Raw genomic sequence first — 11,786 nt, 5'->3', positions numbered from 1 at the left:
AGATTCTGCTGTGTGGTGAGATGGCTATTTAGCAAGTCAGCTGTATGTAAAAGGAGAGACAGGCAAACATTCTGATTTAGTCCTGGTAGGTTACACAGTTTTTCCCTTAATTCTTTTTATGCTTTCTAAATACTTGTAAATGCACTCAGAATTTCTCTTTTCTGTAAGCTTAGTCTGATTTTTAGGTAGCTGGAAATAAACTTAACATTCCTCACCTGAAGATGAAACAATGGAAAACAGTGAAAATGTAGTCTAAGTCTGCATTATTCATTCTTGAGTATGTGCAGGGTTGACAGACTGTATACATTTTCTCACTGGCATAGGCCAAGTAGAAAGCTTGCAACATCATAGACAAAGAACACCGAAACATTTTAACAGAATGATAGGAATCCAGAAGTCTGTCTATTGTACAGCGAGGTGTGGATGTGCAAATTTTAACTGCAGGGTCTACCAGGGAGCTTGTTAGACATGTTTGAAAGAGTATGCAAATGAAATTTCCTAGTTATGCATTTCCTAGAACCATACACTTTCTGAATTATTTCAAAATAATTCAGTTTTAGAAATCATAAACTGTAGCAGTCACTATTAGTAATTGTATTATTGTTTTCCAAGTGAATCAACATTGATTTCCCTCATCTGGATCTGGGCTAATTTTGCTACAGATCTGTGAAGAGTATAGAAAAAAACTCTCTTCTCCCAATATTCTGTCCTCTTTTATTATTTCTGAGCCTGTGCTACAGAACTCATTGTTTGAAAATCATTTGTGTTTGAAACCCTTCCAACCTTATTAGCATTAGTGGAATAATTTGGACCAAAGGAGAAAGCGTATATTGGATTATTAGTAGTTGCATAGCAATCAACAATTCAGAAGTAGGTAAAACATGTCTGACAAGCAAGAAGGTTTGAGACTTGCCTGTTTTTCGTTCTTTTAAAAATCACTGTCATTTCAGGAGGAACCACCCCTGCCCAATGGGAAGACATCACTGGAACAACACCACTGACGTTTGTTAATGAGTGTGTTTCCTTCACAACAAATGTGTCTGCCAGGTACCTATAAAAAGATGATTTATGGTTTTACTTCAAAGAGCATGTCCTTCTTCCTCTGTATTTTGTTTTAGTATTTCCTTTAAACTATTTCAGTTAGTATAGTTGAAGTTGCATAGATATTTTGATTGTGCTGTGAATGAATTGGCCAGATATTTTGGAAGTCCTGAGCCTCCTGGTCCAGGCAGGGTGGGTGAGAGCTGTCAGCATTACAGTCCACGCAAGTGGAAAGAAATTTGTGAGTATGTCATTTTCATCTCAGTTAGCACCTGCCATCATTCCAGAAATTAATTACTGATACGCTCTTTTTTCTGAAATCGTAACCTGAGCGACAGGTCAATTTTGGGATAACCAGAAAATCTGGTTTCATTTTGATTATCCCACAGATCTCCCTCAGATGCAGAAACATGAACATTTCCATGGAAATGGAAATGCCTTATTTGGGAAGCTTATTATACGCCTTATAAAAGATGTTCAGCATATCCAACAAATCAAGCAGAAAGCCCTGTAGGTGTACCAAACTGTGATGGTGAAGATTCTCTTCCAACCATCTGTTCTTGTAATGAGATTCAACTGCTGGCTTTCTGGTAGCTGATAAACAGAATTTCGTTGTTTTTATTTTAGAAGAGTTTATTAGTTTTTACTATGTCTATGACTTAAAAAAAAATCTCTATGACAGAGAATACATTTGGAGACCTGGAAAGCTTTAAATTCAGGGTTTGTAATCTCACAAACTATTTTAAAAAATCTTGTATAACTTTGAAAGTATGAGTAGGCCCATGAAAAGCAATTAATTTCCTTCAGTGTAAACATTCAGTGGGCATAGCAGTTACTACTGTTAGATTATTTAATTAAATATAATATTCAACGTTAAAACAAATTGATCTCCCGCAAACCAATCTACAGTGTAACTGTAACAGTAAGAGAAATTAAGATTTTTTTTCTAGACTTCCCATTTCAGGACTGTATTTTTTCCCATGATGTTTAGTGCCTTGTTTATATATGTTTCCCGCACTTCTTTTCAGTTAAGCATTTTTCTTTTGTAGTTACAACTACTAGAAGGGAGATCTTAAACTGTTTTATCTGTCATCTTCTATCTGCAGTGTTCTCTTTAAAGGGAGAAGTAACATTTTAATTTAAGATCCAGATTTGGAGGGTGAGGGGTCAAAATCTGTAAAACTGTGGAGTCCCCAGCAGACTGCACATGAAATACAGCCAGAATGAGGGTGACAATTTATAGAACTACAGCTCATTAGAGACCCTAGTAATGGATGTTTCCTAATCTCTCTGATGGCATTACAATTGATTACTATTGCTGTGTTAGGTATCCTGGGTCTAATTTAGAATTTTCAGAGAGTTTCACATCTGCTTATTTACCTAGATACGTGTTTGACAGTATTTAACCCAAAAGTGATCCTAAATGCTGTCAAAGATAGAAAGGAAACAGGACTTTTCATGTATTTAGTCAGAGAATTGCCATCTTTGCTGAAGGACAAGCTAACTTGAATTTCTTGACTTATTCCCTCATCTGAAAGTGCATCTACCCATTTTTTTCTCAGCCTTGTGCCCTGCTGTGAACCAGCTGGTACCCAACTGTTCGCTATTCACAATAATATGTCTCTGTCTAATTAAATAAGTAATACTGCAGAATTTTTTCCCTGTTTGTAAGACAAATTTTCTCCCAAGTAAGCTTGAGAAACAGATACTTTTGTCTAAAACACGTTAATTAAAATGCAGACTTTGAGGCATAGATTTTTTATATTACCTAAACTGCAAGGTTTTTGTTGTTGTTTTCTAGCCACTGGTGTACAGAACAAAATCATTTGGGCATATGGTGATCTCGCCAAGGATGTAGCCCCTCCAGTTCTCCCACACACGAAAAGTAAACTATCAGTACGCACAACCTTTATGAACCAAACGTGTTTTCTTTCTTCAAACATCATCAGGCTCTGTTTTTTAACCAGTGTATTTGTTCTAAAGTAAGTTCTAAAGATAAGCACAGCACGATATTTACTATTATTCAACTGCAGATGAGTAAGACCAGAGAAATCACTCTTGAAAGGTTTGTGTTGTACATTTTAGCATTGTGTAATCTACAGTAAGTGATAAGATCCCTGTAGATTATATCAGCTTCTGAGGTGTCTTTGACCTCTCATGACTTCCTTCTTCATACCTACAAGTGTCAAACTCAACCATACGTTCCACCCACACAGAGAATTTTATTTAAAAGAAACTTCATCAGCTCCATAGAGAAGCTAAGTTACGTGGCATCAGAGAAAGACAGCAATACCTGCTACTCATTGTAAAATGAGTGGTGCATTTCTGCTTCTGTGTTTGGGGAATAGAAAATAAAATTATTAAAACTGTAGATCATTAACAGTTTTTTTAAGTGAAAGTAAGTTGTTATCTTTACAAAAGAAAAATTCAGTTGTCTTAAGAAAGGTAGAAAGAAATTCTGTCATTGTTTTGTTACTGAACTGCCCAGAAAAAGGATAAAGTTCCTGCAGCTTTCAGTGAAGAAGAGAGCCCTTTTTGACACAAGGAAACCTGTACTGGAAGCTGAAGTTTCAGATGTGAATTTCAGCATCCACATCTTCTACATTTGATATATATTTATAGTTTTAGGTTTGTAGTGATTTACTGTCCAAGCAGTAGGCAGTTCTCACACTACACAGACAGTTATTTATTCTAGTGGTATTCTGTCTGTTGCTTTGAGTCCTGATATCTATGACCTGTGGTGCGTATGTCACATACTAGGAACTGTTATTGTAGAGGACTGTGTATACATTGGAAAGAAAGATGTCATCAGTGGAATGGAAGTATAAAGTGAGTCAGCCTCTAGGAAAAAAGAGTAGTGGGAATCAGGTTTGGATGCACTTTCAAGGACCTTCATGATAATATCACTCAAGCACAGAAATAAGTGTGTATGTATGTATCCCTGACCTTCAATATGCATAAAAACAGCGCAGAATCAAAGTGAAGTGTCTCTGAATTCACCTAAGAGTCATTTGTGATTTTGAATGCAGTGGGACATCATGAACAAAATCAATTAATTATATTCATCTAGAAGACCCTGAGTTTCTGATGTTGTTTGTATGAAATATACTGCCAACCACTAAGCTAGGTGCTAGAAAAAAAACAAATATTTTGGTGAAGACATCTTAATATTTCAGCCATAGAAGTTCTACAAGTTGAACAGACTGAAACATACTAAAACCATTTTGGGTTCTTTTTCCTTATAAAAATGCGGGAATGTATTCAGAAAATAACAATGGCCTGGAATTTATGCAACAAGAGATCCTTTGAAGGGTTTTGCATCTGGTAGAAATGCTTTTGTAGTACATTTTGTAGCTGCTTCAAGCTCCTAAAGCAGGGGAGGGTTACCATCTTAAGCTATTCATCCCAAATGTTAATCTTTATCTTTATTTATGTTAATCTTATCTTTATTCTGACCCACATGAACAACTGGTCATTACCAACTGATGCTGCCAAAATGAAAAAAATTATAATTTTGTTGTTTAAATCTTTGTGTGTTGATTATTCAACTCTTCAATTTATTCTACAGATTTTGGTTAATAGATTGCCGACAGACACAAGAATCTGTTACTTTCGCTTCTCAAGTGTATAGAGAGATTATCTGTGTCCCCTACATGGCCAAATTTGTGGTGTTTGCCAAATCACACGATCCCATTGAAGCACGGTTAAGATGTTTCTGCATGACAGATGACAAGGTGGATAAAACTTTAGAACAACAGGAAAATTTTGCTGAAGTTGCCAGAAGCAGGGATGTTGAGGTACTGTATAAGTATCTTAAATAGTTTTCTGCATTTGCTAATGTCTGTTTTTTAAGTTAATATTTTCTGCCTACTGTTTGAAACAAGGACTGAAAAAGACAAGCGCTAACAAATACTTTTTATGATGCAGTGTCACATTATCATGGTATGATGCAAGGGAGCATGAGTGCCAGATATGACTGACCAAATGAATGGGTAATTACCATCTTTCTAGTTCACAGGGCTCGCTGGAAGATACAGTCAGCTGTCTCTAGAGGTCCCTTCCAACACCTACAATTCTGTGGCTGTGCTTCTGTTTATATTTGGGCGTTGGGTCTTCCGGGATCAGCCTAGATTGCTCATAAGGAAATGCAGTCATCTGTTTGGACACTATTAGAAAGGGATTACATTTGTCAGAACTGCTTTTTTTGCCTTCTCCGTAGCATCATTGACATTTTAAGAGGACAGCTAGTGAGTCCTCAGAAAAGTAAAAAAAAAAAAAAAAAAAAAAAAAAAAAAGTTACATGGGAATGTAAGCTAGATTCAAGGAGAGAGGAAGTAGTTTGGTTGAGTCTGAGCTCTCTGTTACAGGCTTAAGACTTACTTAAAAAAATGTATAGGCAAAACTACATTAAAAGTTTTGCCTAAATTTACCAGTTAGGCCAGAAGATGGAAATTCTTTCTCCTTTCTTCTAGTGTTAGGGTCAGCATTTCTTTAATTCAGAGATTCAGAATTAGAGCAGCATCTTACAAACTACCTACTATTGAATCTACTTTTATGTGGAGAAACAACACCAACCTCTGGAGACTGTTAGATGTGCAAGCAAGGGAAGGCATTATGTATGGCTTTTATTTTAAAATGTACAAATTTTTTGTAGGGTTGGCTTTATGCAAAACCTAGGACTTACTTAGAAAAGTAACGTCAACAGTGAGGTGATAGATGTGAATTGACTTTTTGCCTCAGGCGGCTCACTAGCCCTAAGTACGTTGTGGTAATTTTTGTGATGATCCACATTGATCGTGTTAAGTTTTAATTAGCTCTGTAACAAACTGCCAGGAGACAACTCAAATCTCTCAATTATCGTAATTGTTTTTAGAGGCAGTATCTAAGTTAAGGTAAGATTGGGGGTGGTGTTCTTTGTTGAATAATTGCTTCCTGAAGCTGATACTATCAGGGTGTTGTGGAAAGGGTTGATAGCAAAAAGGATAGGTAATATCCAATTTTCAGTAACTCCATAAATACATATTATTAACTGAAAAGGCAGTCAGCAGCAGTCACATTTGGTCAGCATATTTGTTGACAAATACTAAAAGATTCATATGTTGTGAAGGTTTTTCTAATGCAGAATCCACCAAACTGCCTGTTAAAATGTTGGTTTGGTTTTATTTTCCTGACTCCGGTCAGCTTCACAGAATCACAGAATTGTAGGGGTTGGAAGGGACCTCTAGAGATCAGTCCAACCCCCCTTCCTCAGAAGAAAAGAGAAATTGGAAACACAGTGACTTCATTCATGGCATATTCTTCTGTTTAGTATGATCTCTGAATGCTACCTTTAAAAATATTTGTTCTACTGTTCCTGAAGCCTTGGACAGACATTTGTTGTGCAGAGCAGCTAGATAAAATATGGTCTTATAAAACTGAATGACAACTGAAGTTCTGGAAAGTAATGATGAGGTATAAATGTACGGGCAGTTTGAAGGGAATGGCTCCAAAACTGTAAAGAAGAGATTTAAATGTGTGGAGGGGCCACACAAACAGCAATCCAAAGATGTAAGCGGTGTCATTATATAGACATTTTGGAGAGGTATTTGCTAGAGGCCTGATTTTCAAAAGCTCCAGACCTTCACAAATCCACTCAGAATGAACATAATCTACTAGTGCCTAGTGACTTTGCCCACTGCAATAGACCTGCTAATACAGTAAACTCACAGGTAATCTAGATTAGAAAGTTTTTGCATTGTTAAGGAGTGCTCTCAGATAATGACATTCAGACAGGTTTATCATTTACATCTGGAACTGTTGGTTTGAATGCTGAAGAAAATTTTTCTCTTGCAAGCTCATATTAGCAATGTATTAAATTAAATTCGATGAAAAATAATAGTAAAGAAGAAATAGGGAATTTGTATGGATTCATGACACTGAATGTGTAGCTTGTCATATATAGTGTCACATTAGTGTTACTGAACTAATGATATATTCCAGTGAGAATGTAATTAATAATCTGAAATGTGTTGACAGTACATAATAAACCTTGCAAATACTCTGACAGGTCAAGGCTTAGAAAATTAAGAAATTAATCTAAACTACTATAGAACCAGGCTGAGGAATCCCAACCTCATGATTGTGATTGCTACTTTGTTTTTTTTTTCATTTCCAACAGGTATTAGAAGGAAAACCCATATATGTTGACTGTTTTGGCAATTTGGTGCCACTAATTAAGAGTGGACAACATCATATATTCAGTTTTTTTGCCTTCAAAGAAAATAGACTTCCTCTATTTGTTAAGGTAATGTTATGAGTTATTAATAATATTTTTATTTTTGCCTACTTTGGAATTTGTGATAAACTTAGCAGACTGAACAGTCCAGATTTCTCTTACTGGGTTAAATGTTGACTGGAGTAGACACAGCCTACCAGATGCATAGAAATAGGTACTTGAAATTCATAAAAGTTGGCTTTAAATATAATTGTGTGTGTCTCAGCTTTCGCATGTCTGTAGTGTTCTTTCAGACACAAAAAATGGCAGCTCTGTGAATCCTGCTCTCTGCCTACAGCCCAAAGCTTTGACTGTGGTAGTAGTGTTTGATTTTATGTATTAGGGTTCAATACATTGCAGAAGAAAAAAAAATTCCAAAGATGGAAGAATTGACAAAAATCTATCCCACTGACTGTTGCACCCAGTGTGTCTAAATACGGTTATGACTGTAAGATGAGATGTAATTGTTCTTTAGCTAAGATACTTTCTTCGGTAGCAATGCAAAACTTGCTTGGAAGTTCTGTAAGAAAAGTATGGGTCTTTTCTGGATATTTCAAGTGATGGTTTGAAATTGAATTGAAAATTCCCAATCATCATCTAATTGTATTCCTGTAGCATATTGTTATGCTGCTGTACTGTTGTAAAATCCTTTATGATGTGAGTAACGGTCTATAAAACAAAAGCTAAAAGAAACAAACAAAAAGTTAAAACCAAATTAATGTTTTAGGCCCAGCTACAGGTGTCAGTGATGCAAAAACCAGGGGCCACACAGCTCATTTGCTTTCATGAGCTCTGCAGGGAGCATAATGGGAAGCAGTGCTTTTGAATACAGAGATTCACAGAGAGATTTGCGTGCCTTTTCTGGCAAACCATTTTTCTTCAGCTGGCTCAGCCTGGCTATGAACGCAGTCATTACATAAAACAGTTTGAAAGAGAGACGTTAGAAATGGAAACTTGAAAAAAATTGGAGAAAATCAACCTGCTCCCTCATTTAATTAAATTTACTCTATGCTGTTAGGCAGCTTTTAAACTCCCTCCCTCTCAGAAGCATTTTCAAGCTTGTTTTAGTATACTGCTCTATGCCAGCACATGTGACTTTGCATCTAGTATTTTCAGTCTGATAAAATTAATTAATGCTCATTTTCTTATCTAATTGTATCACTGTGTATGAGTTAACGCTTTCTTTTTATTCCTCTTGTGACATTGTGTTTAGTCCAGTATTTTATATAAAAGTTAAAACTATATCATCAGTTCCTAAGTTCTGAGCTTGTTTCTCATAACAGCTGTGAAACACATTTTTCTGATTTACTCCAAAATTGAAAATATGACGTGCTGTACTATCAGTTGTAGATTGTAATGGTCACACCTATGATTATATTGCAGCAAACTACTTCATTGTAAAAAGATATTCACCAGTACATTTGAGAAAACATTTTGCAGAACATATTTTTCAAGTGTAATCTTTCACTATTGTCCAGCCCCTCAGCTGAAGAGCAGCCAAATGAACAAACACAATATGTAATACCAAAATTTTGAGCAAAGACTTACTGCTAATATCAGCACAAGTACAGGGGAAGGTGACTTCGTTCGTTTAATATTCCAATAGAAAATAAGTGCATCTGTCTACCACAACAGGTATTGTAAGTAAGTTATCAAAGAAGCCTAATCATACCAGAATATCTTTTTTCCCTTAAGACAACGATATAGAGGTCAGTGGTAATGCTGTCTAAGCAAGTTTGTACTGTCTAAGCGTGCACGTGGTTGTGTTTTCTCTTGCTTTGACACACAAATGCTTTCACACGTATATTTACAAATAAGTAGGAGAAAAAATATTATTTTGAATAATATATTATTTTGGCAGAATATATTATTTTGGCATATATGAACTTTTTCTATTCTCTTTCTGCTGAATAATTTGGAGTGTTGTGAGCAGTTAAAACTGGAGATGCAAAACAATTAATTGGCTTTCTGTATGTTTATTCCACCAGGTACGAGATACAACTCAAGAACCCTGCGGACGATTATCGTTCATGAAGGAGCCAAAATCAACAAGAGGTCTTGTTCATCAAGCCATATGTAATTTAAACATCACGTTACCTGTTTACACAAAGGTACTGTGAAATTATACTGATATATAGTAATCAGCATTGTAACATGACTGAGGAAGAAGTAAGAGGGCAAAAAGTTACTAAAGCTTAGTAATCAGGTATTTTAAAGGAGAATAAATACACGGTACAAAGGCCATCAGTTTCTTGGTTTCAGTACTCACACGTTTATCCCTCAAACATTTTCTGAGGGCTCAGAAGAGATAGAAGCGGGTGACTTTGCACTACGTGGCAGCCATGGTTGATGTTGCACAAGACATATGCTGATCTGATTTTGTGCAGTAATTTTACCTAGATTCTGTGCATCTGGAACTCACAGTATTTCTGAGTTTCTTTTTTGGTTTTGCTGAAGACAGCCCAGTGTCTAACCCTGTCTTGTGAGAAAGTTAACTTTTAGACCTGTAAGTGTAAGGATACAGGCCTATAGATGTTACCATGTTTATAAAATATGAAGCATAGAAGGACTGAAAATTACATCATTTGCTAGATTGAAAGCTAGCGCACTCTGCAGTAACATTTTTAGGTGACTGTCCTTTAAGTGTTCCTGGTGCTAGTGTTAAAAACAGCACTCTCAAGCTCTAGAATTTCAAATGTTATGGCAGTACCAAAATATTTCCTTTTATTTTAACGTCACACTGTTTTTGACACTGACTTTTCTTCTTACCGCTGACCTGATGATCTAAGCTGTCAAGAATCTGCAAATATGTCAGATGCCTCTTTCTCCAGAATATTATTATAACAGTTATTAATATCAAGGGCAGAAAAAGGAAATGAAAAGTCTATCATGAGTTAGTATTTATCGATAGCAGGCTTGAGACCAGCTGAAATCTCATTGCAGTGCCCTTGGTTACCATTTGGCTGAGAACAAATACTAAGAAATACTTGAGTCTTTCCAAAAAGTTAGTTTTTTGCTATCGCATGATAAGTAGGATACTTTTTACTGTTCTTTGTCAGCTTAGGACCAGCATGCTTTTTAGTGGCATATTAGGCTGTTTGACTAAAATGTTATTGGTGTTTTTTGTTGTTTTTCTCTGTATTTTTAGCATGTAATATAATCATATTTTTCTAAATCATACAAAAAAAGCTAGAATGTGTCTCAACCTATTTTCAGTTTGAACAAGTAACCCTCTTAAATACTTTGAGTATTTATTCACTTCAATTTATAGGTGTAAAAGCATGCATAATTGTCAAGTTTTAGGACAAATAAGCATCAAGTATAACACCTAGAAGCAACTTTTTTTTTGTAATTTGCTGGACTCTCTAGCATTTTGTTTTTACACTGACATTTTTCATACAAGAAATCAAATGCATAAACTTACTGCATGGTTTGTTTTTAAAAGCTAAATGTTATCAGAAATTATTAAATGTTGTCAGAAGTAATGTTTTCTTGCCCTTCTAAAAATTCTGCATTTTGCCTGCTCTATTTTCTCCTTCTCCTTTTGCATGGCATTTTGGAACTGAAAGGAATCAGAATCAGATCAAGAACAAGAAGAGGTAATGTTGCTATAGCAGCATGTCATTGCTTATGCATACTGTTAAAATACAACTAATTGATACACCTTGGAAGATTAAGTCTGAGGGAATTTAAAAGCATCTTTCACAGTAACACCTTGGAACTCACCAAGTCTTAAGTTTCCCCAAATTAAAATTCAGCACTGATTTCTGAGATACTTAATAGTATATTTTCCCTCCAAATACGTTTATTAGCTATTTAAAAGTTATCTTTCTGAAAAGCATTGTGTAGGTGGATTTATTTAATGGATATTCTCAACCAAAAAAAAAACCACAAAAAAAACCCAAACCAAAGTGGAGTTAATTTTCTGAGAACCACCCCACATCCTAAAAATAACATAGGGTTACTACCAGATTTGTCTGAAACAGTTGGAACCAATGGATGATTGATATAATATACATTTTATTAATACCTCATATGTACAGACTGAATAGGCACCCTCTAGTGGAGGCAGAGAGGAAGACCTAAACACAAAGATCTCCATCAGCCATTTTCCCTCTGTTGTGAGGAATCTGCAACCACATTGCAATTAGATGCAATTAAAGCTAGTTCTCTGAGCTTCTATAATGCTGTTTACGCATTTCCAGTGAAGTCCCCAAATGTTGTTATAAGGAACATATCTGTATTCCATAAAAAAAAAAAAGGAAAGGGTACTAGAACATTATTTCTTCTGATCTTTTATGATTTATTGTGTTTTTATCTAAGAAACTGAAACACAAAAAGACAAGATGATTGCTGACTAGAGATATCCTGCTTTTTTAAAACAGTTTTGTTTTATTCATTCTTATTTTAGTAATACTATTTTATATGCTGACATAATTCCAGAGTAATTGGGATGGATTTAAAGTAAGGAAAATAAACTGTCATCAGTGTG

The 11,786-nt window shown here is 35.4% G+C and overlaps 1 protein-coding gene across 1 annotated transcript in view; it reads left to right on the top strand.

The window, feature by feature from the left end:
* Positions 1-11,786, top strand: part of ANK2 (ankyrin 2) — a 149,943-nt gene that overhangs the window by 112,946 nt on the left and 25,211 nt on the right. The window contains exons 35-39 of the mRNA XM_065736857.1: positions 951-1,047; positions 4,610-4,838; positions 7,199-7,324; positions 9,283-9,405; positions 10,864-10,893. Coding sequence (XP_065592929.1) covers positions 951-1,047; positions 4,610-4,838; positions 7,199-7,324; positions 9,283-9,405; positions 10,864-10,893 — 605 coding nt within the window. The remainder of the gene's footprint in view (positions 1-950; positions 1,048-4,609; positions 4,839-7,198; positions 7,325-9,282; positions 9,406-10,863; positions 10,894-11,786) is intronic.

This window comes from Cyrtonyx montezumae, unplaced genomic scaffold (assembly GCF_038088225.1).
Source record: "Cyrtonyx montezumae isolate F1298 unplaced genomic scaffold, pur_monq_1.0 scaffold_2, whole genome shotgun sequence".
Classification (NCBI taxonomy): Eukaryota; Metazoa; Chordata; class Aves; order Galliformes; family Odontophoridae; genus Cyrtonyx; species Cyrtonyx montezumae.
The sequence above is the reverse complement of the archived record's forward strand: the minus strand, read 5'-3'. Positions and strand labels throughout refer to the sequence as shown.